This window comes from Gigantopelta aegis, chromosome 7, assembly GCF_016097555.1.
Source record: "Gigantopelta aegis isolate Gae_Host chromosome 7, Gae_host_genome, whole genome shotgun sequence".
NCBI classification, from domain to species: domain Eukaryota; kingdom Metazoa; phylum Mollusca; class Gastropoda; order Neomphalida; family Peltospiridae; genus Gigantopelta; species Gigantopelta aegis.
Window position 1 is genome coordinate 44,345,059 of NC_054705.1, and position 22,948 is coordinate 44,368,006.

At 42.0% G+C, this 22,948-nt stretch overlaps 2 protein-coding genes across 3 annotated transcripts in view; one reads left to right on the forward strand and one right to left on the reverse strand.

The window, feature by feature from the left end:
- Positions 1–1,514: 1,514 nt before the first annotated feature.
- LOC121378110 (cholinesterase-like) lies at positions 1,515–10,050 on the reverse strand (the record flags this gene model as incomplete). The annotated part of the gene is made up of 3 exons (XM_041506211.1): positions 1,515–1,965; positions 5,019–5,179; positions 9,065–10,050. Coding segments are annotated over 3 exons (1,272 nt in total), but the record flags the coding sequence as incomplete, so codon positions are not given.
- Positions 10,051–18,519: 8,469 nt separating this feature from the next.
- The window catches only part of LOC121377460, a 7,902-nt gene continuing 3,473 nt past the window's right edge, over positions 18,520–22,948 (forward strand). The window contains exons 1-2 of one of the 2 annotated variants that reach the window (XM_041505451.1): positions 18,520–18,672; positions 21,322–21,399. In XM_041505451.1, the coding sequence (XP_041361385.1) occupies positions 21,324–21,399 (76 nt within the window). In that variant the 5' untranslated portion in view covers positions 18,520–18,672; positions 21,322–21,323. The remainder of the gene's footprint in view (positions 18,673–21,321; positions 21,400–22,948) is intronic. The other variant, XM_041505452.1, reaches the window with a different exon arrangement.

Genomic DNA, 22,948 nt, shown 5'->3' on the forward strand with positions numbered 1-22,948 from the left:
ATAGCCCAATAGGCCCACTAACGCGAAAATAATAATTTAAATGAAACTGGTTTTCTGCCCGACATGAATAAAACTTTAACGCAATAGATAGAATTTTTGGGCGGGTGGTTAATGTAAGAAAATCGAGGTGTAGTAATATTGTAACATCTCCAGGTCAACTGCCCTGGCAGTGTATATATATAATGGGTAGACATCAGGGCCGTACCCACTTTTAGGCAAGTGGGCTGGCAGTATAGAAGAATGAAAACAAGTTATGATTTGTTTAGTTTAACGACATCACTAGAGTACATTGGTATATTAGTCATCGGCTACTGGATGTCAAATAGTTGGTAATTCTGACAGACTTATGCTAGGGTCCGACTACCAACTGCCACGACGAAGTTCGCAAACTTGTCGATCTTTCGACCATTACACATATAATAGGGTTATTGTTGTATTAGAGCGGAGATCCTATTTTTGTATGGGGGAGGTGGGGCAGACTGGCTTTTGCCCGAATTAAACGAATATGCCCGAACCTGGATAACAATATGTATTCATATTGGTATTATGGCCAAACGACTACATAGGGATGCAAACGAATAACTACGCATTTTACTACATGGATTGTAACTAATTTTGAGGGTAGATGATGGAAATACATGGTAAACAGGCCGCAGGTTAGCACATTTTGCCTGAATATCTCTATAATTTTTGACCGAATTTGACGATTTGCTCCAATTCTAAGTTGGATGGGGGAAGGCTAGCTGCTACGCTTATGGGAATTTTCGCAGCCATTACTTGTTTTCGCTATATAGATAACTCTGGCTAAATAAACGATCAGAACCATCCACTTGTCCGTCTAGCTCTCGAGTAGTAGATGGAGACAAAAGACACAAATGCAGGCGAGGGGGTTAAGGGGTCGGACTCGCCGCTTCTCAATGAAATATTCTGTTTTCGTTTTAAAGGGACATTCCTGAGTTTGCTGCATTGTAAGGTGTTTCCAACTAATCAAATATTTCTACGATTAAACTTACATATTAAATATATTTTCTTGTTTAGAATATCAGTTTCTGTGTATTCAATGTGTTTCTGGTCGTCTTAATATTTGCAAGAAGCCCAAACAGGATTTTTTCTTCAAATAATTTCGTACGTACGACAAAAACTAGATTCTAGTAAATGAAATGAAATTTAACCTAGTGCAAATATTGGAACGATAAAAAACACGTTTAATATACAGCCACTAATATTTTATACAGAAACATATATTTGATATGTAATTACAATTGTTAAAAGTCTCTGTTAGTCGATAACACCTTAACAAATGCAGCAAACTCAGGAATGTCTATTTAATACATTTTCCGGGGGAGTATGTCTCGACCCTCCTCCTCCACATCAACTTCGCTTAGCAGTCTATACACACACACACACACACACACACACACCCTCCATACACCCCCCCCCCACCCCCTGTTACAGTTCCAGGACAGATGTAATTCATCTCAATGAAATTCTTATATAATATTGTGTATTGTGTATTAATATAATAGTGTGTATTAATATAACAGTGTATTAATATAATAGTGTGTATTAATATAACATTGTGTATTAATATAACATTGTGTATTATCAAGTGTAGGTATCGGACACCTCGTGTCATCAACTACAGTGAAACTCCTCCAAACCGGACACCTTCGGAACCAAGCAAAATGTCAAGTTAAAAGAGGTATCCGGTTTAGAGAGGTTCTATTATGCACATATATTTAAAAAGGGACCATAAAAAACGTCCTGTTTTGAGGGATTTCCCGTTTACAAAGGGTCCGGTTTTGAGAAGTTTCACTGTGTATATGCAAATGGTCCTTTTTCAACTGGGATAGTGTACTTGATCACTATATTGCACTGCGAACAAAAGTCCAAACAGGATACACAGTACTGGGATACTTCCTTTCATTGGTTGAGCACGGTTCGTGACACAACGCTCATTGGAAACTGAAAAATAAAACAAAGTATGATCACAAAAATAAAATATGTATAACGTACTTTACTGCCATTATTTTAAAGTGTGAGAAGAAAAGACAGAAGATAGGAGAGGAAAGAAGAGGCGAAGAACAAGAAAAATGAAAATAAGAAGAATAAGATGAAGAATAAAGAAAAAGAAAAAACACGAACAACAATAATAAACCAAAAGGACAAGAACAAAAAGAAAAGTTTGTTTTGTTTAACGACACCACTGGAGCACATTGATTTATTAATTATCGGCTATTGGATGTAAAGCATTTGGTAATTTGACATACAGTCTTAGAGAGGAAACCCGCTACATTTTTCCCTTTAGCAGCAAGGGATCTTTATATGCACCACGCCACAGGCAGGATAGCACATACTACAGCTTTTGATATACCAGTCGTGGTCCACTGGCTGTAACGAGAAATAGCCAAATAGGCCCACCGACGGGGATCGATCTTAGACCAACCGCATGTCAGGCGTGCGCTTTACCACTGGGCTACGTTCCACCCCTGACACGAACAAGAACAAGGAGATCAAGAAAAATAATAACTAGGATAAAATATCGGCATACACCTCACAACTCATAGCATCGTTAATGTCCCCAAAAATGTATTCCATTTGTGGGAGAAGAACGTATTAACAAAACGTAGCCTCTTATTCATTCATTTCAACTTATGTTCGTGCTTATATCCAATTAAGGTTCCAGCACGCTGTCCTGGGCACACACAACACACAGCTGTATCCTAACAGGACGCGAGCGATTATTTAGATAGCATTGATTTCAATCGCGATATCCTAACCGCACACGTACACGTACATTTCAACTCATTTCCATGTCCATATCCAATTAATGTTCAAGCACGCTGTCCTGGGCACACACCTCAGTTATTTGGGCTGTCTGTCCAGGACAGTGGGTTAGTTTTTAGTTGGTTAGTGCTTAGTTAGAGACCCTATCTCTGTTCAATACAGAGTCGAATTGGTATTTGACAAAATGAGTGGTTAATTCCACGAATCTCTGTCTAGTGTCTCATCTATAGGAGCATAGCCACTCCCGAGGAGATCTTTTACTGGATAATACATCCATTGGACCGTCACAAAGAGGACAGCCATTCCCGAGGAGATCCTTTACTGGATAATACATCCATTGGACCGCCACAAAGGACAGCCACTCCAGAGGAGATCCTTTACTGGATAATACATCCATTGGACCGCCACAAAGAGGACAGCCACTCCACTCCCGAGGAGATCCTTTACTGGATAATACATCCATTAGACCGCCACAAAGAGGACAGCCACTCCACTCCCGAGGAGATCCTTTACTGGATAATACATCCATTGGACCGCCACAAAGGACAGCCACTCCAGAGGAGATCTTTTACTGGATAATACATCCATTGGACCGTCACAAAGAGGACAGCCACTCCAGAGGAGATCTTTTACTGGATAATACATCCATTGGACCGCCACAAAGGACAGCCACTCCAGAGGAGATCTTTTACTGGATAATACATCCATTGGACCGCCACAAAGGACAGCCACTCCAGAGGAGATCTTTTACTGGATAATACATCCATTGGACCGTCACAAAGAGGACAGCCACTCCAGAGGAGATCTTTTACTGGATAATACATCCATTGGACCGCCACAAAGGACAGCCACTCCAGAGGAGATCTTTTACTGGATAATACATCCATTGGACCGCCACAAAGGACAGCCACTCCAGAGGAGATCTTTTACTGGATAATACATCCATTGGACCGCCACAAAGGACAGCCACTCCAGAGGAGATCCTTTACTGGATAATACATCCATTGGACCGCCACAAAGGACAGCCACTCCAGAGGAGATCTTTTACTGGATAATACATCCATTGGACCGTCACAAAGAGGACAGCCACTCCACTCCCGAGGAGATCCTTTACTGGATAATACATCCATTAGACCGCCACAAAGAGGACAGCCACTCCCGAGGAGATCTTTTACTGGATAATACATCCATTGGACCGTCACAAAGAGGACAGCCACTCCCGAGGAGATCCTTTACTGGATAATACATCCATTGGACCGCCACAAAGAGGACAGCCATTCCCGAGGAGATCCTTTACTGGATAATACATCCATTGGACCGTCACAAAGAGGACAGCCACTCCCGAGGAGATCTTTTACTGGATAATACATCCATTGGACCGCCACAAAGAGGACAGCCACTCCCGAGGAGATCTTTTACTGGATAATACATCCATTGGACCGCCACAAAGAGGACAGCCATTCCCGAGGAGATCCTTTACTGGATAATACATCCATTGGACCGTCACAAAGAGGACAGCCACTCCCGATGAGATCTTTTACTGGATAATACATCCATTGGACCACCACAAAGAGGACAGCCACTCCCGAGGAGATCTTTTACTGGATAACACATCCATTGGACCACCACAAAGAGGACAGCCACTCCCGAGGAGATCTTTTACTGGATAATACATCCATTGGACCGCCACAAAGAGGACAGCCACTCCCGAGGAGATCTTTTACTGGATAACACATCCATTGGACCACCACAAAGAGGACAGCCACTCCCGAGGAGATCTTTTACTGGATAATACATCCATTGGAACGCCACAAGGAGGACAGCCACTCACAGAATAGTTTATTAAATCAAAACCAGCACAAGACACGATTCATTGGTATAAGAACAGTTGTGATCACTCATGAACCACTGTCAAAACTGATGATATCAGGCGTTCGCGAAAGTTGAGTACATCCTGCCTCCAACCACCCCACACCACCCCGATGACACCCGCCATGAGTGCAGCCACCACAGCTGTCAATTGCCTCATTTCATCTAAAATGATGACAGAAATAAATATGCAAGAGTTTCTTCAAAGAGATTAAAATGTTGCACATGTTCAAAACACGGAATAGTACCAGCCATCATTTAGGTCAGTGATGATGCATCGTATTAAGTTGATATAGCCTCCAAATCTCCGCCACAAAACACCTATCATTAAACTAGACAAACAAATGGCTGGATGTCTTCACCTTTGGTTTTCGTCAGTAGCTTCACGGTCTTCTCCCAAAACATGCATTCTCTGTAACGTAGACCCTGTCCAGTTGAGATGGTTTTGTCCAGGACAATGTGCTTCATTTCAGTATTGTCGTACACGGGCCACATTGACTGGTTTTGTGCATTATTTGGATCACTGAAGAAAAGGACAAAAGAGGTTCTGTTATTGTTTTGTTTGGGTTTAAAAAAAAAAAAAATGTTGTTGTTGTTTTTTGGGGGTTATTATATTTTGTTATTTCTTGTTCATTGATACTATATTATTTATTTGGGTTTGTTTTGGGGTTTTTTTTTTGGTTTTTTGTTCTGTTCTACTCAGCACCGCTAGAGTCGTATACGTTTCGTTTCATATTTGAGGGTTTATCTTTTGCTGTTTTTGTTTTGCTTTTATTGTTTTTGTTTGCTTTTGTTCAGGTTTTGTTTTATCTGATTTTTTGTAGGATTTGTTTGTCTTGTGTTATTTTTTTTTTTTTTTGGTGTGTTATTGAATTTGGTGGATAGATGGTGCTCGTATTTAAGAATGTTTATATATACTTAATTATAAGGGTTGCATCTAAGACACACACACACACACACACACACATACACACACGCACACACACGTATATACACATACACACATGTATACACACACGCACACACACACACGCACACACACACGTATATACACATACACACATGTATACACACACGCACATACACACACGCACATACACACACACACGCACACACACACACACACACACACACACACAAACACACTTGCATGGACAGGCATATAATTTTAAAGGACATTCCTGAGTTTGCTACATTGTAAGATAAAATATTTCTACGATTAAACTTAGATATTAAATATATTTTCTTGTTTAGAATATCAGTGTATGTATATTTAATGTATTTCTGGTCTTAATATTTGTAAAGAAGCCCAAACTGGATTTTGTCTTCAAATAATTTCGTATGTATGAATAAAATAAACTGACGATCAAAAGAAAGTATACTAATTATTTTTTCAAAGTATTAAAAAAACACAAAACACAAGTTGATGCAAATGTTATATTTTGAAAGTATAATAATTTGGCGATAAATAAACACGAGTATACTCAATAAAACCCATAAAATTATAATATCACAGCTCACAACAGCACTAGGGGTGAAATGTGCGATTTCATAAAGGGCCACTCATAACGAAGGTGAATAAATTTGACCACAAAGAACATGTTTCAATAGCGTGTATGTCCACCATGTGCAAGTATGTAAGCATAGACCCGACGTCGGACAGATTTCCGTCAATGTCTGCTGTTGGCCACAGATACCGCCCTAAACCATTACAGATCCACCACCAAACGGTTCAGTCTCCTGAACACAGTACGGAGCTGTTATCTCTCCTGCACGTCGTTATATCCGAGTCCTGCCATCAGCTCTGAATAACTGGAACCTGCTCTCATCAGAAAAGAGTACACGTTGCCAGTTCCGATGTAGCCATCGTTCAAACTGACGTTCCAAGCGTAAACGTCGAAGTCGATGTTGTCTCGTCAATGTCATCCCTCTGAATGGTCGATAGGCCCTGATACCATGCTGTCGTAGTCGACAACGTACAGTGATATCACTGATGTCATGTCCAAGGCCAGTCGCTGCAGATGACGTCATAGTGAGGAATCTGTTACGTAAGTGTAAGATGCGGAGATGGCGGTCCTCGTTGGCTGTTGTGACGCGGGGTCTTCCACTTCATAGTCTGTCTGCAGTCATGCCAGTCACCCTGTAACTCTGTATCAACCTGATGATCGTCAATTTTGTGCAATTCAGGATTCTTGCCACATGGGCATAACTCGGACCCAACTGCACCATACCAATAGCTCTCTCTCTCTCTCTCTCTCTCTCTCTCTCTCTCTCTTTCTTCAGCAGTTAGCCTTGCCATGTTCTCTGGTGTGTTACTGTTGACTGAGTTATGTTCTAAGCAATGACACCCTTTTTTACCCCTGCGCGTGCTGTAACCTCACCGTGGTGCAGGGGTGTAACATTCTCTTTGAGAATGGCCAATACAGCACAAATTGAAGTTTAGAGTAAAATTCGGTGTCCGTAAAATTCTGTGATATTTGTATTTGTATTTTTGCACAGTTCTTTACACTGTTTTTGTTTGAACCTTGAATTTTTATATTGATGTTGATCATCACTTTATTTATTTGCATTACCATGGTTTGACACCCAATGGCCGATGTGTTTTTCGTGCTGGGGTGTCGTTAAACATTCATTCATTCATTCATTCCCTTTTTTACACCCTTATGTTCACGAGTATTATGTTTCTCGTGCATAATAAATTTGATGAATAAACTCATTTTGCACGTGCGGCATCGCCCATTAACACACATTTCATTTTTTGCCAAAAAATATACATTTTGTAGGCATACATACATATTTATATATAAAATAATATAATGTGCACACTGCGGGGAATGGTATGTAGCATCGCGTTACAATCGATAAAATTCTATAGTAAATGGGTAATGCATGCATAGCAATAATATACAATAATAACATGTCATGTATCAATGTTGTCTGTTCTATGCGTGGTAGCAGTTTTCAAATACCTACACAATTTAATTAGCTGGTTTGAATTGTCGCTGGACAATAGTTGCGTTAATTTAAATCGTTTATTGTCATAAAAAGGTTTAATATATTTATCTCTTATGTTACTGAAGAAAGGACACACTAGAACAAAGTGATATTCGTCTTCTACTACATTCATATTGCACAGACGACAAATTCTATTATTCCTGTCAATATTGTGGTATCTGCCCGTTTCTATAAAGAGATTATGGGAAGATAATCTATATTTACTCACAATATGATTGTATTTCAAGGCAATAGGTTTCTGAAGATAAGGTTGTAAGCAATAATTATTAACAACGAATTTGTATAATAGACATTTTGGAGAATTGTTGAATACAGCATACATAGATTGGATAAATTGATTAGTCATTCTCTGTTTGAATAGTGATATAAATGCAGCAATGCGCGACTATTCGTCATTGATTGCATTATAACGAACAAAAAAGTAAAGTTTGTTTTATTTAACGACGCCACTAGAGCGCATTGATTTTTTATCTCATCATCAGCTATTGGACGTCGAACATATGATCATTCTGACACTGGGTTTTTTAGAGGAAACCCGCTGTCGACAAATAGGCTACTCTTTTACGACAGGCAGCAAGGGATCTTTTATATCCAAAATATCCAGTTTGTCACATCGTCTCATAGCGTTCTAACATAAACGCAATCATAGAACACGTGCACTACTTGGATTGCATGAATTCCACATGTAATGCTAGGGTAAGACTGCCAACTGTCATGACGGAGTTTGCCAACTCGACGGTTGCGTTGTAATTTCCCCAAATCCTGACTTACGACAGGTGCGGTCGGAATAACAACTGGGCCATCGTAGAAGTCGTGAGAGCAGCAAGTTGGCCACATTTATCTTGGTGGTTACTAGTATGGACCTAGTATTCTATGCTGTATGGAAACCATCGTACACGTGTATCTCTTACGTACCTAAAATGTATGCTATACAATGTTTTCCATTCCCTTGGCGAATATTTAAAACCATTAGGTTCTTTGGGTTTTTTTCATTTTTAATTGAGATTTTAAAATTACGGATGTATGACAATATTTAATGTCCTTTGCAAGGGTATTTAACTATTTTAACTATTAAGGAAAGACTGGTAAAAGATGTGAAGTAAATGTTTGAATCTTGGCATTTTAGCTTTCCATACACTGTCATAAAATGTCTTACTGCATTGATTAAATGTCTGTACTCTAGAGAACTTTCTGTTGATAAAAAGCGGTCATCTTCGTTAGTTAGGTCCAGACATATGATGTTGAGCGTATGTTACAATTATAACAGTGGCTAGTGTCAGGAAAACAACAAGTCATTTTAGGTGGTCATTATAATACAATGACATTGTGTAGCTACAGTGTACAGCTTTTAGGTTCCGCGAATTAGTAGCGGGGCGTGTAAAACTGTCCTTACCCTGTTTTCGCAAAGCTAGTCCAGTAATGCATGATTTCTTCACTGACCCTCTTATCGTCGTTGGTGAACGCCAGACTGTCGTTCAGTGGATGCCCAAACACCAGCTCCAGGTCACAGCTATGAAGCACGCCCATGATTTCAGGGAAAGGACACAGAGCAGATCTGTGTTCCAGGTTATACATAAACACCTTGTTGCCCATCGCGGAATACGTCTTTGCAAAGGATGTCGCTGGACATTTGAAATTAAAATCACCGAACAGGTTTTCTGTGAGAGTGTAGTAACTCGGACGAAGCGATGGCACTGTGGACATTTCATACTCGTCCACAATAGCCGGGACGATGGAGTTGTCTCCGTATACCTTTGCGGCAGCGTTGGCAACATCCATGAACCCAGTTTTGTTAAAGAGACCGAAAATAAACAAGGATCCTTCATCTTTATTGAGCCCTATTATGATACTCGTGTTTTTCACGTCCCCCTGCTGAAGCATCTGTTCTGGATGCGATGGTAGAAAATAGCCGTCGATTACCGGCGCCCATGGAGCGGGGTTTGATAGTGTGACCGAGTACAGATGGTTGTTCACAATCTTCTGAGCATCAAGTTTCAACATGCACGACATCATGGCTGCTTTATTAAGAGCAGGACATCCTAACAGTTTTGCTAGACCTGTAGATGTGGCGTTCATAGAGTTCGCATCTACGGATGCCCATTTGGCTTCAGCTGCTCCACTCTGTAAGATAGCGAACTGAAAGAGGTCCCGGGACAGAGGTGAAAGTAGATGGTGGTTCACCGAAGCTGCTCCAGCACTCTCGCCGAACAGAGTGATCCTGTTTGGATCTCCTCCAAATCTGTCTATATTGTCGTGAATCCACTTTAGACCTAACACCTGGTCTAGCATGCCTTGGTTACCTGGCGCAGCGTCACTTCCAGTGTAGAAGAATCCAAAAGACGCCAGACGATAATTGATAGACGCTACTATGACGTCATTAGCAGCAGCTAGATAGTGTCCCTGGTGTAACGGACGATTTATAGAACCCGTTACAAAACCGCCCCCGTACACCCAAACAAGGGTGGTCAGATTCCCTGCATTGGCAGTTGGAGCCCAGATATTAAGGTACAAACAGTCTTCACTATTATTTTGATCATCAAATCTTGAGAATGACCTTTGTGAGACCTTGGATCTGGCCGTGCGTTGTGTTCACAATTGGGTCGTCTGCCAGAACTGTCATAACAACGGCCATGACCACAAGACCTTGGAACATAGTTGATATTATTGCTGACATTTTACCCCTAAAAATAATAACAAAAGAAAAATAACAGTAACAGGAACACATTGATGGTCATAATAACGATTACGATGATGATGATTATAATGGTGACAATTATGCTGATAATCACACCCATAATTAATGTTTGACAGAGACACTACCCTCACAGAAGCTTTGGCTAGCGCCCGCCCAATGCATTATAGAAATACAGATGATATTTTCCACTATTTTCCTTATTTCCCACAGGAACAAAAATGTAGTAACGTTACCAGGACCGAGACGGCTAATGAATTTGTGGAACCCTGTCTTAATGTGTTTACGGATTTGGATTACGATCAAAAATGCGCATTTGTTTCTTTTCCTCTCTCTCTCTCTCTCTCTCTCTCTCTCTCTCTCTCTCTCTCTCTCTCTCTCTCTCTCTCTCTCTCTCTCTCTCTCTCTCTCTCTCTCTCTCTCTCTCTCTCCGTCTGACACACACAAACTCTAACTCATGTTTTTTAAATGTATTTTTCAATTTTAATATTAAGATAAAAGAAAAACCTCACCAGTATTTCACGTAATCGTTCCACAAACTGATATCTATATTAACGAAAACAAAATGAACAAAACACAATTGAGTAACTTGACTGGAAATACAACTCCTCTCCTGCTGGTCTTCTGGACTGTGCAGTGCTGCCACCAGTGAGTCCCACTCTAGCACGACATGTGCCTTACTTGACTTAACAAGGACTAGGTCAGACGATGTTTGATAGCAGCAAACAAATCTCCAATAACCGAGCTGTGGTCCTTTTCATCTAAATAAACGTCGTGGGGCGACATGTGTGTACTGCGAAACTCTCGGACACAAGATAGAAGTGATTACAAAGGTGGCGTTGGCGGTTTCTAGGTGTATATGAATGCGGTTCAACTACACCCGTTTATCTCTCTCTCTCTCTCTCTCTCTCTCTCTCTCTCTCTCTCTCTCTCTCTCTCTCTCTCTCTCTCTCTCTCTCTCTCTCTTTCTCTCAAACACATTGTCATCTCTATCAATCCTTATCGTATGTTTCTACTTTTTTAACGAGTATTTATTTTCGTAAAGTGGTTTGGCAAATAGGCGGTCGTCCTATATAAATTCCTCTTGACGAGATGACATTGCTATCTGTACGAGCGATAAACACTGTATATACAGGAAAGGTCCACGGGAATAAATTATAATCTCCAAAGAGATGGTCAGTATTATAACGGTCATGTATGTCAAGGTCACAATGACACACTGACTTAAAAACCTATAATGATGGTACACCATTAAACGTTGTTGGTAAATTATGCTTTCTGAGCTATAAATATTCCTTACCAAAAATGTGGCATGACAGGTTATTCCAGCATACCGTAATAGTCATGTGCAGATTTGCTCAGATAGTTACGCTGGGAATGTGTGTGCATATGGTGTGTGTGTGTGTGCGCGCGTGCGCGTGTGTGTGTGTGTGTGTGTGATGTTTTTTTCTGCGGGTGGTGAATTTGTTTTCTATAAACATCATGTAATAAGAAAGACAACAAAAGACAACAAAAGGCACACATACACACACACACACACACACAGAGAGAGAGAGAGAGAGAGAGAGAGGAGAGAGGGAGAGGAGAGAGAGAGAGAGAGCGAGAGGAGAGGAGGAGGAGAGGAGAGAGAGAGACGAGAGGAGACAATTTGAGACGCGCACCAACAGACACGCACACACACACATACAGAGAGAGGAGAGAGAGAGGAGAGAGAGAGACGAGACCGCCCCTCGAGAGAGAGAGAGAGAGAAGAAAAACCCACTTTTACGCGATGGAGAGAGAGAGAGAGACTCCGCCAAAACCAAAAACATCACAAGGTAAACAAACAAAAAATCAAACAAACAACAACACTACCATATTGTTCACATCTCCGTGCCACAACTTGATATCTGTATCATGACAAAAGGCCACACCTCTTAACCTGGTCTTTCAAAGTATGCCACCCACCCACTCTCTCGCCCATCACCGCCCTAGCGTGACTTGCATTTTTAGAAATCAAACAAGCTTTGATACCAGAATCTTCCAGTATCCCATCTCTGGTTTTGCTTAATCTATTGTTATGTATTCGTGTCGTTTTATATACACTGAGAGACAAAAGAACGCGAGGAAATTCAAATATCGTGTACATGTTGTCCGTAGCGGAAATTATAATCATAGCTATAATATAAGACACAGACTCCCTTCTTGTAAATATTTGTTGGGTTAAGTTAAAAAAACAAACATTTTATAGTATTTTGTCTATTTTAAATCGCTCGATCAAACACATTTTGCATGCTTTTCATGTAATAAATAATTATGTGTTTTCTTGTAACCTCGTGTCAATAGAAGCTAGAACAGTTGGATTTAAAAAAAATTGTAAATGCTCACTTAATCACGTTATTTAAATGCCACGCCTAAGTACAGATGATAGAAATAGAGCATTGGGGTGCGTTGAAGCAGGATGGAGCGTGCCAAGAGTTGCGCAGCACATTGGGGTACACCAGTCTACCATCAACAGGCTTCTTAGGTGTCACCAGCAAACAAACGTTGTCGCAGATCGACCACGCAGTGGAAGACCGAGGGTAACAACACACAGACAGGACAGGTACATCGTGACGTCACATTTACGTAATCGCTTACGCGTGCTGTAACCTCACCGTGGGTCAGGGGTGTAACATTATCTTTGAGAATGGCCAATACAGCACAAATCCCCTTGTTTTATTCGAAATACAATTGAAATTGTGAGTAAAAGTCAGCATCTATCTGTGAAATATTTGTATTTTTGCACAATTCTTTACACTGTGTTGTTATTTAAACCTTGATTTTTTTTTTATATTGATGTTGATCATCACTTTATTTGTTTGCAATACCATAGTTTGACACCCAGTGGCCGATATGTTTTTCGTGCTGGGGTGTCGTTAAACATTCATCCATTCATTCGGTTCTTGCCAGCATCGTCAACGGCACAGCAAACCACAGGGATTCACAATAGACCAATAAGCGAATATACAGTGCGACGTCGCTTGGGAAATGCACTTCTTCATAACCGATGTCCTTTCGTTGGTCCAGTATTATCGAGACGTCATTGACTTCATCGACGTAATTGGGCCCGGGCTCACAGGAATTGGCGTAACGGGCAATGACAGAACATCGTCTTCTCGGATTTTGTATGCATGTGACCAATGGTAGAGTCAGTATATGGAGACGTCGAGGTGTTTCTATATATGGAACGACGACGTGCCACAGTGATCAACAACAACGGTGGCCACACCCATTACTAACTTTTCGGACCCATTCATTAGCGATTTTTAATTAATCCTGGCCGGATAACGACGTTTGCTAATAGACCTCGCGTTTCTTTTGTCGCTTAGTATGTACGTTTACATATACAGATACAGCATTAAAGGGACATTACTGAGTTTGCTGCATTGTAAGATGTTTCCGACTAATAAAATATTTCTACGATTAAACTTACATATTAAATGTATTTTCTTGTTTAGAATATCAGTGTCTGTATATTCAATGTGTTTCTGGTCGTCTTAATATTTGTAAGAAGCCGAAACCGGATTTTGTCTTCAAATAATTTCGTATGTACGAAAAAACATATTTTAGGAAATAAATTGAAATTTAACTAATATACAGCCACTAATATTTTATGCAGAAAAATATACTTGATATGTAATTACAATCGTTAAAAAGTCTCTGTTAGTCGATAACTTCTTAAAAATTGCAGCAAACTCAGTAATGTCCCTTTAATATACAATATCCCTTGCTATGCCTTCGATGAGGAAAGACGTGTCGCTCTGCTCTCTCGAGTATCCCCCCTCCCCCCCCCCCCCCCCCCCCCCCCCCCCCCCCCCCCCCCCCCCCCCCCCCCCCCCCCCCCCCCCGGCCCCCCCCCCCCCCCCCCCCCCCCCCCCCCCCCCCACCTGGGGGTACTTATTGCAAGCTACGGCTCTTTGTTAGAGTACCGCGTCGCTTACATTGGCTCACGGGCAACCGTGACTTTGGTGTATGGCGACGCGGTAACGAACACGACGAAGAGGAAGGGAAGGGGAAGGAGGAAGAGGAAACCTGCACCAGGGACGGCTCAGGGGGGACTTAAACTGGCGGCTCAACCGCCAGCGGCGGTCCTGTCTGCGTCGCCGCCCCCACCCCCGGGACCCGACCAACCAGTGCCAGCCGACGCAGATACCACTGGACAGACTGAGCCAGCGGACCAGTCGACGCCGCTGTTGGACACAGCGATCTGCGAAACTCCACGGCGTGCGTCTCCCGTTCCAACCCCTTCGAGGCAGTCGGCGTTGAGTCCCCCACCCCCGGAGGGCTCCGACAAGACCCCTATGGATGGCGCTGCTGCGAAGCGGAAGGCCGTCACCCCACCGAGTAGTGGCCAGCCAGCCAAGGCCGGCCTTCCGCGACCGCCCGGGACAGGGACGCCGCCTGGAGCCTAGCCATCTCCAAGATCAAGGGCCAGTACGCTCGATACTTGGTCGGGGACACCTCGGACACCAGCTCACTGCCGGGAGGCATTCTTGAGGTCAACTTTAAGAAATTTCCTGACGGAGTTGAGTGTGCCATCCACGCCATGGAACTACGAGACGGGAAGTTTGGACTTGTGGTGACGTCGCGCCGAGATGATCTCTACAGACAGGGATTACTCTTCGAAGACATGGACAACTACATCATCCACAGAGTACTGAAGATCATCGCCGGTGCCCATTACGTCGAGCTAGCTAAGACCTTGCTAGCCCACCGTTGGAGGAAACTGGTGCCACAGTTCAACGCCAAGCACTTCATCTCGTCCCCATTCCAAGGGCTTAGTTGGACTTTTAATTGGGTTTTTTTGTTTTTTTTTTTGTTTTTTTGTTTTTTGTTTTTTGTTTTTTTGTAAACAGTCCGACGCACTTTATTTTGGCAGCCCGTCTAAATTGCTCAAATCACCATAAAACCCTTTCGGTCGAGCAATCTAATTTTGTTCTTTGGACTTAAATTTTTGTCCAGACATGAGTTGTATGAATGAGCTCATTTTGGCTTCAGGTCTTTGACCTAACTACTAAATTCGTATTCCAAATTCCGCCCACCTTAAACTCACCCACACCCCCCCCCCCCCCCCCCCCCCCCCCGACCGGACCATTTAGATCGGACTTTAAACTTTTAGACCTCCGTTCAAAATTATATGTCGAAATTATTCTCTTTTTTTTAATATTATTAAATAGTCCGATCCTCTCTTCTTTCTCTTATTTATTTTTGGACTGTCCATCTAAAATGCTCCAAATTATATAAATATTCGGCCGAGCAGTCAATTCTTTTTATTTTTGGCTTGTAACTTTTTATTTATTTTTATTTTTTTAATTCTATTAACTTTTTTACTAATAGCTATTTTCAAAATTCTGTCCATTTTCAACTCTATCCTCCCATCATCCCGAGTCAGGCCACCGATCTTATCAGAGGTCGGACTCTGGATGGGCGTGTTCGAAACCCTAGTACAGGCTGGTAGGTACTGGGTTCGGATCCCAGTCGAGGCATGGGATTTTTAATCCAGATACCGACTCCAAACCCTGAGTGAGTGCTCCGCAAGGCTCAATGGGTAGGTGTAAACCACTTGCACCGACCAGTGATCCATAACTGGTTCAACAAAGGCCATGGTTTGTGCTATCCTGCCTGTGGGAAGCGCAAATAAAAGATCCCTTGCTGCTAATCGGAAGAGTAGCCCATGTAATGGCGACAGCGGGTTTCCTCTCAAAATCTGTGTGGTCCTTAACCATCTGTCTGACGCCATATAACCGTAAATAAAATGTGTTGAGTGCGTCGTTAAATAAAACAAACCCTAGTGGTATATGTACACGTTAAATTGTTATCTATCTATCTATCTATCTATCTATCTATCTGCTGCATTAGGTCAGTTGTAGCGGGTTTCCTCTGAAGGCTATATTTCAGAATTATCAAATGTTTGACATCAAGCAGCCGATGATGCTCAAGTGATAGCAAACAAAACAAAACAAACAAGGCTTGTTTTCTGCCTGACAGGAATACAACTTTAACTCAATATACAGTTAAAACTTCTCTTATTTTAACATCATAGGACACACTGATCTATTAATCATCGGCTATTGGATGTCAAACGTTTGCTAATTTTGACATATAGTCTTAGAGACGAAACCCGCTATAGTATTTTATTAGCAACAAAGGATCTTTTGTGTGTACACTCCCGCAGACAGGATAGCACATACCACGACCTTTGATATACCGATCGTGGTGCATTGCCTGGAATGAGAAATAACCCAGTAAGCCCACCAACGAAGATCGATCTCAGACTGACCGCGCATTAAGCGAGTGTTTTACCACTGGGCTACGTCCGGCCCATTGTTATCAAATAATAATTAAAAAAAAAAAAAATTGGTTTTCTGCCTGACATGAATAAAACTTTAACTCAATAAATAGAGTTTTTGTGAACCGCTTGGAGATAGAACTACTGTTCAGTTCTAGGTAGGTACAAGATATATCCTCACTTAAACACTTACATACCGACGTACAATACAGATGTGGCATACTTGTATTACAAGAAAATAACTGATTGAAATTTCTTGATCAGTTAATTCAAAAGTTAATGACTATTTATTGCAAAAAAAACAAAACATATTAAAGTTTGTTTTGTTTAACAACACTACTAGATAACATCCAATAAATCAATGTGCTCTAGTGTTGTCGTTAAACAAAAACAAACTTTTGTTTCCATCAGCTACTGGATGTCAAATATTTGGTAATTCGGACAGACTTAATACGCTAGGCTCAGACTACCAATTGCCATGACGGAGTTGGCCAACTCGCTGATATCACGACTTCTACGTCTAGTTGCTAGTCTGAGCGCTCTCATCGTATACAATTCCTACTACAGATTAGTTGGCCAATATTTTCGAAGCTATCTTAGCATTACGAAATCGTAAAACCACTGTAGGCTGTGACATCACTATAGCACACGCCATAGTGACGTCACAGCTTACGACGATTTTACGATTCGTAGGCTAAGATTGCTTCGAAAATATGGGCCCTGAGCGCACCCGTCGTAAGTCAGGAAAATTCAACTGTCGAATTGGCCAACTTCGTCGTGACAGTTTACAGTATTAGACTAGCATCACACCCTCACTATTGTTAGAGCTATCAACCGTGTTTATGGTGGTGTAGTGGTTAAGTCGTCAGCTTGTAGTTACTGGGTTCGCATCCCGGTACCGGCTCTCATTCAGGGCGAATTTAAAATGAAGGAAGGATGGAAGGACTTATTAAATGACGCACTCAACATATTTCCATTACAGTTATATGTACCCCTATAGAAGGCTAGACGGATATTTCTAAAGACGGCCATGATCGCTCTCTCAGCCAGAGATAACTCTATAGCGAAACCACGGAATTGCTGCCTGCTATCGGGTAGGTAAAGATTCCCGCTCTAATAAATACTACAACAACCCTGTGTTTGATGTTAAATACCATTACATTGATCAACTTCGCCGATAACAAATATTTCACATATTAACAACTAATACAAACACCACAAGAAGAAACCCGATAGCACCCTATTTGAATAATGTTCCGGTTAAATATGTAGTTGCTGACGGGTTTCTTCCTGTAGTGTGTGTATTAGTGATTAATATTAATAATATTTGTTATATATAACTGTCCCAAAATTTAGTATGGGCCGGGCACCATCCTTCCTCCCCCTCACAACCCCTTAGACCAGCCACTGGTACACGAACGGGCAAGACGCTAGGCCTATGATAATAATATACCAAAATTAACAAAAATAAAAGCAAGAACAATGAATGAATGAATGAATGAATAAATAAATACTTCAATAAGTTAAAAAAAAATAGATAAATAGCTACGTAAATAAATGAATAAGTAAATAAATAAATAAATAAATAGCTACATAAATAAATAAATAAATAAATACATAAATAAATAAATAGTTTGTAATGCCTCCCAATTTTCAATAAGGCGCTTTGCGCGCTTCAGGTTGTAACAAACATATACCTAGCTGGAATAATTTCTAGACCTCCACACCCCCAACCCCCAAAACCACCGCCACACCCCGCCCCCCCCCCCCCCCCACCCCCCACCCCCACCTTAATTGCTATATATATACCCATCCCCTACAATATATCAATCAGTGGGCGGGCGGGCTAGTGGTGATTTGAGCTAACCTATGACGTAAGCCATGACGTTATTTGTTTGTCTGCTGCTGGTCATAACGTCTTTTCACTAATGTTGAACGAATAACGCTTCTTGGTTATAACTGCAAACTTTTTCAGTGGAAAAACACAGCTGTTTCGCAAGTATAACATTAGATTTCTACATTTATATTTTTTTTTTTTTTTTTTTTTTTTATAGACAGGTCCCACTTGACATGACACAGTGAAATTGACAATACGGTTTTCTCATTCAACAGAGAAGCTCAGTGTAAATAGGATACGGGCAGGGCCGGATTTAGTCCATGGGGGGGAGGGGGGGGGGGCATGGGTCCGGGGCACTTCAGGTTCGGGGTCCTCTCAACATAGAAATTAAATTACATGGAAAAATATTTACATTTTTTATAAAGGAAGTCAATAGTCTGGCAGGGTGGCCCGGGGCAATTAAATAAATTGCCCCCTTATAAATCCGACACTGATTACGGCGGGGGGGGGGGGGGGGGGGGGGGGGGGGTGGTGGAGAGTGTCAACTGAACCGCTAGTCTTAGGGAAATTCGTCAAATTCGGGCAAAAACCAATGGAGAAATTAAGGCAACATGAGCTGGCCTGAACACTTTTCACCATGTATTTTCATCATTCTACCCACAATATTAGCAGGGAAAGAAAGAAAGAAAGAAGTGTTTTATTTAACGACGCACTCAACACATTTTATTTACTGTTATATGGCGTCAGACATATGGTTAAGGACCACACAGATTTTTTTAGAGGAAACCCGCTGTCGCCACATAGGCTACTCTTTTACGACAGGCAGCAAGGAGTCTTTTATTTGCGCTTCCCACAGGCAGGATAGCACAAACCATGGCCTTTGTTGAACCAGTTATGGATCACTGGTCGGTGCAAGTGGTTTACACCTACCCATTGAGCCTTGCGGAGCACTCACTCAGGGTTTGGAGTCGGTATCTGGATTAAAAATTCCATGCCTCGGCTGGGATCCGAACCCAGTACCTACCAGCCTGTAGACCGATGGCCTGCCACGACGCCACCGAGGCCGGTATATTAGCAGGGCGATAGCTAGGATTTGTGTAGGCTATGTGTGTGTGGTGGGTGGGAGTGGCAGTAGATTCTGCGCATACATAAAACTCAAACGGTTAAGAAGAGAATTTTCTTTAAGTTCCTATTAATTTTAGAGGATTTAGGGGGCAGCTGCCCACTTGCCACATTTTTTTTTCTTTGGTAGCAAGGGATCTTTTATATGCACTACCCTACAGTCCGGATAGCACATATCAGGGCCTTTGATATGCCAGTCGTTGTGCACTGGCTGGAACTAGAAATAGCCCACCGATGGGGATCGACCGCAAACCGACTGCGCATCAAGCGACCGCTTTACCACTAGGCTATGTACCGCCTCCTGCTGTAGGAGCAAAGTGCTAGCATTTGTGTGGGTGTGGGTGTGGGTGTGTGTGTGGGTGGGTGTGTGGGTGTGTGGGGTGGGTGTGTGTGTGTTTGTTGTGGTTGCGCGCACACACACATACAGGAGAGAGAGAGAGAGAGAGAGAGAGAGAGAGAGAGAGAGAGAGAGAGAGAGAGAGAGAGAGAGAGAGAGAGAGATAACTCCCTAAAATAGTGGACCAGGCAACAGGGAGGGGGACATATGCCCAACCCCTTTTTCTTTTTTCTTGTACTATATATAAAATCCCCCACCCCCAAATGTCCTTGTACCCCTCCCCATAACAGGCCCGTAGGAAAGGGAAAGGGTTGGGCTGGGTGTGTGCCCCCAATGTGACTGAAATTCACTAACGCCACATGGACTACCACTACGGAAAAGCAGTAAGCACTTTTCAATATACCACGAGCTTTGTTGTAGACCTACCCTTCGTGGATCAGTGATATAGCAGGGGCGGGGGAGGACCCTAGTCCACGGAGAAAAATCGATCTTATGGCCCGTATTTTGTCTGTGTGTGATTGCGCTCGTTTACACATCTTCCGACCGATGGGGATCACATTTCACCTGGCAGCCCTTGCAAGCAATACCCGTGATTTTCCTTATGTGTGTGTGTGTGTGTGTGTGTGTGTGTGTGTGTGTGTGTGTGCGTGTGCGTGTGTGTGTATGTGTGTGAGTGTGCGTGTGTGTGTGTGTGTGCATCCCAGGAAAGACTTCTGTATCATCCCCCCCCCCACCATTTCGGGTACTGAATTAGCCATATCAACTGGGTATTGCATTAATCACTACAAACGACGTAGTACTAGGCCTGGATTCGAACTCCAGACCATCGTTTAGCAGTACATTTTACACAGAATAGTCAAAATGACAAATATTTCAAATGCAAAATATAGCGATACTGGATTACGATATATAAACATTATGTTGGTTTTATAGAACGAATTGTTTTATCGCTAACTCTAATCCTAACCTTAAACTAATTCTAACAAATATTTCTTTAAAATTGTTAGGGGCGGGGAGGGTATTAGGACGACTTGCCAAAATGATATTATTGGGGGCCATGTCACCCATGCCTCTCTTCCCCCCCCCCCCCCCCCAACGCCCCTCTCCCCTACACCGCTGTTAGCAATACATCTATAACACTAGCATCCGAAAATCCACTATGCTATGGGTGCGGGTTAAGGTTTTCGGCGTGTTAGGTAATCCAGGGTTAACTTTGGGTGAAAAAATAACCTAGTGTAAACCTATCCCAGGCACGAGAAGAAGTCAGCCCATTGTTTCCATCGCTTAATATTCAGACAATTATAGTAATACTGTATCATATATTTTACTTTTTATCATTTATCTGTTTACAGGTATGGCTTTGTTAAAGCTGTGTGCCATTCTGGCGGTCACTGTGGTCATGCTGTCCACAAGTACCAACGCTGCTGAAGGTAAATGTGTAAATAAGTTTGTTTTGTTTAACGACACCACTAGAGCACATTGATTTATTAATCATCGGCTCTTGGAAAAAAATATGTTCTATTTAACGACACACTCAACACATTTTGTTTACGGTTATATGGCGTCAGACGTATGGTTAAGGACCACGCAGATATTAAGAGAGGAAACCCGCTGTCGCCACTTCATGGGCTACTCCTTTCGGTTAGCAGCATGGGATCTTTTATATGCACCACCCCACAGACAGTGTAGTATATACCACGGCCTTTGATATACCAGTCGTGGTGCACTGGCTGGAACGAGAAATTGCCCAATGGGTCCACCGACGTAAATGTGTAAAGTAACATGTAACCATGGGAACCCTTGTAATGCAGACAACTGACCCAAAACAAATGCTATGAGTAGGCTGCGTCAGTAAATTGCAATGTGGTTCATGCGATGACACGTTTTACTCCTGGCGTAAACTGTAAAGCTATATCCTAACCGGAGAAATTCCCAACCAGTGCACCATGACTGGCATATCAAAGGCCGTGGTATGTGCTATCTTCTCTATGGGATGGTGCATATAAAAGATCTCTTTCTGCTAATCGAAAAGAGTAGCCCATGAAGTGGCCACAGCCGGTTTCCTCTCTCAATATCTACGTGGTCCTTAACCATACGTCCGACGCCGTATAACCGTAAATAAAATGTGTTAAGTGCGTCGTAAAATAAAACATTTCATTCCTTCCTAACCGGACGCAAGCGATGCGAGCGATTATGTTACAAATCATTGATTTTAATTGCCGTATCCTAACCAGACGCGTCCGACGATCTGTCACGCCGTACGAGTGCAGTTAGGCTACGGTGATTGAAGTCAATGCTTACTAAAATAATCTCTCGCACAGTTCGCGTCCGTTTAGTATACAGCTTAAAGGCTGGTGCCATGACATTTCTTTTTTTGTGAAGTAAATTGTTTTAATAAATATATTGGAAGCAAAATGTGCACTTCTTTCACAATGTTTCGTAGGATTCTTTGGGTTTTTTGGGTTGTTGTTGTTTTTGTGGGGTTTTTTTTTTGGGGGGGTCTTTTCTTTCTGAAATCAAAAGTACTTCTGCTTATGGACTAACCAGAGATGATTCAGTTGGCCGTTGGGTGTGGGTGGGGACGTCATGGACTGATTTACAACATATTATCGGAGATGTGTAGGAATTCTTTGTATAGAGTTGTAACACTTTCTAAAATCTTATTTTTTATTTCTGGGTTGCGAAAGAAACAAATGGCAGCCCCCTTCTATTAAGTGACTTTCATCTGATGATGATAGGAAGATGAATGAGGGTGGGGTTCGATTTGACTCACTCTCTCTCTCTCTCTCTCTCTCTCTCTCTCTCTCTCTCTCTCTCTCTCTCTCTCTCTCTCTCTCTCTCTCTCTCTCTCTGAAATAGACAGGAGCTCATGTCTATAACAATTACTTGTCACAAGAACGTGCGCTTTTAGAATAATGAAAAATAAAATTCATTTCATGTCATTAAAAACACCAGAATGACCATAAACACTCTACTCCG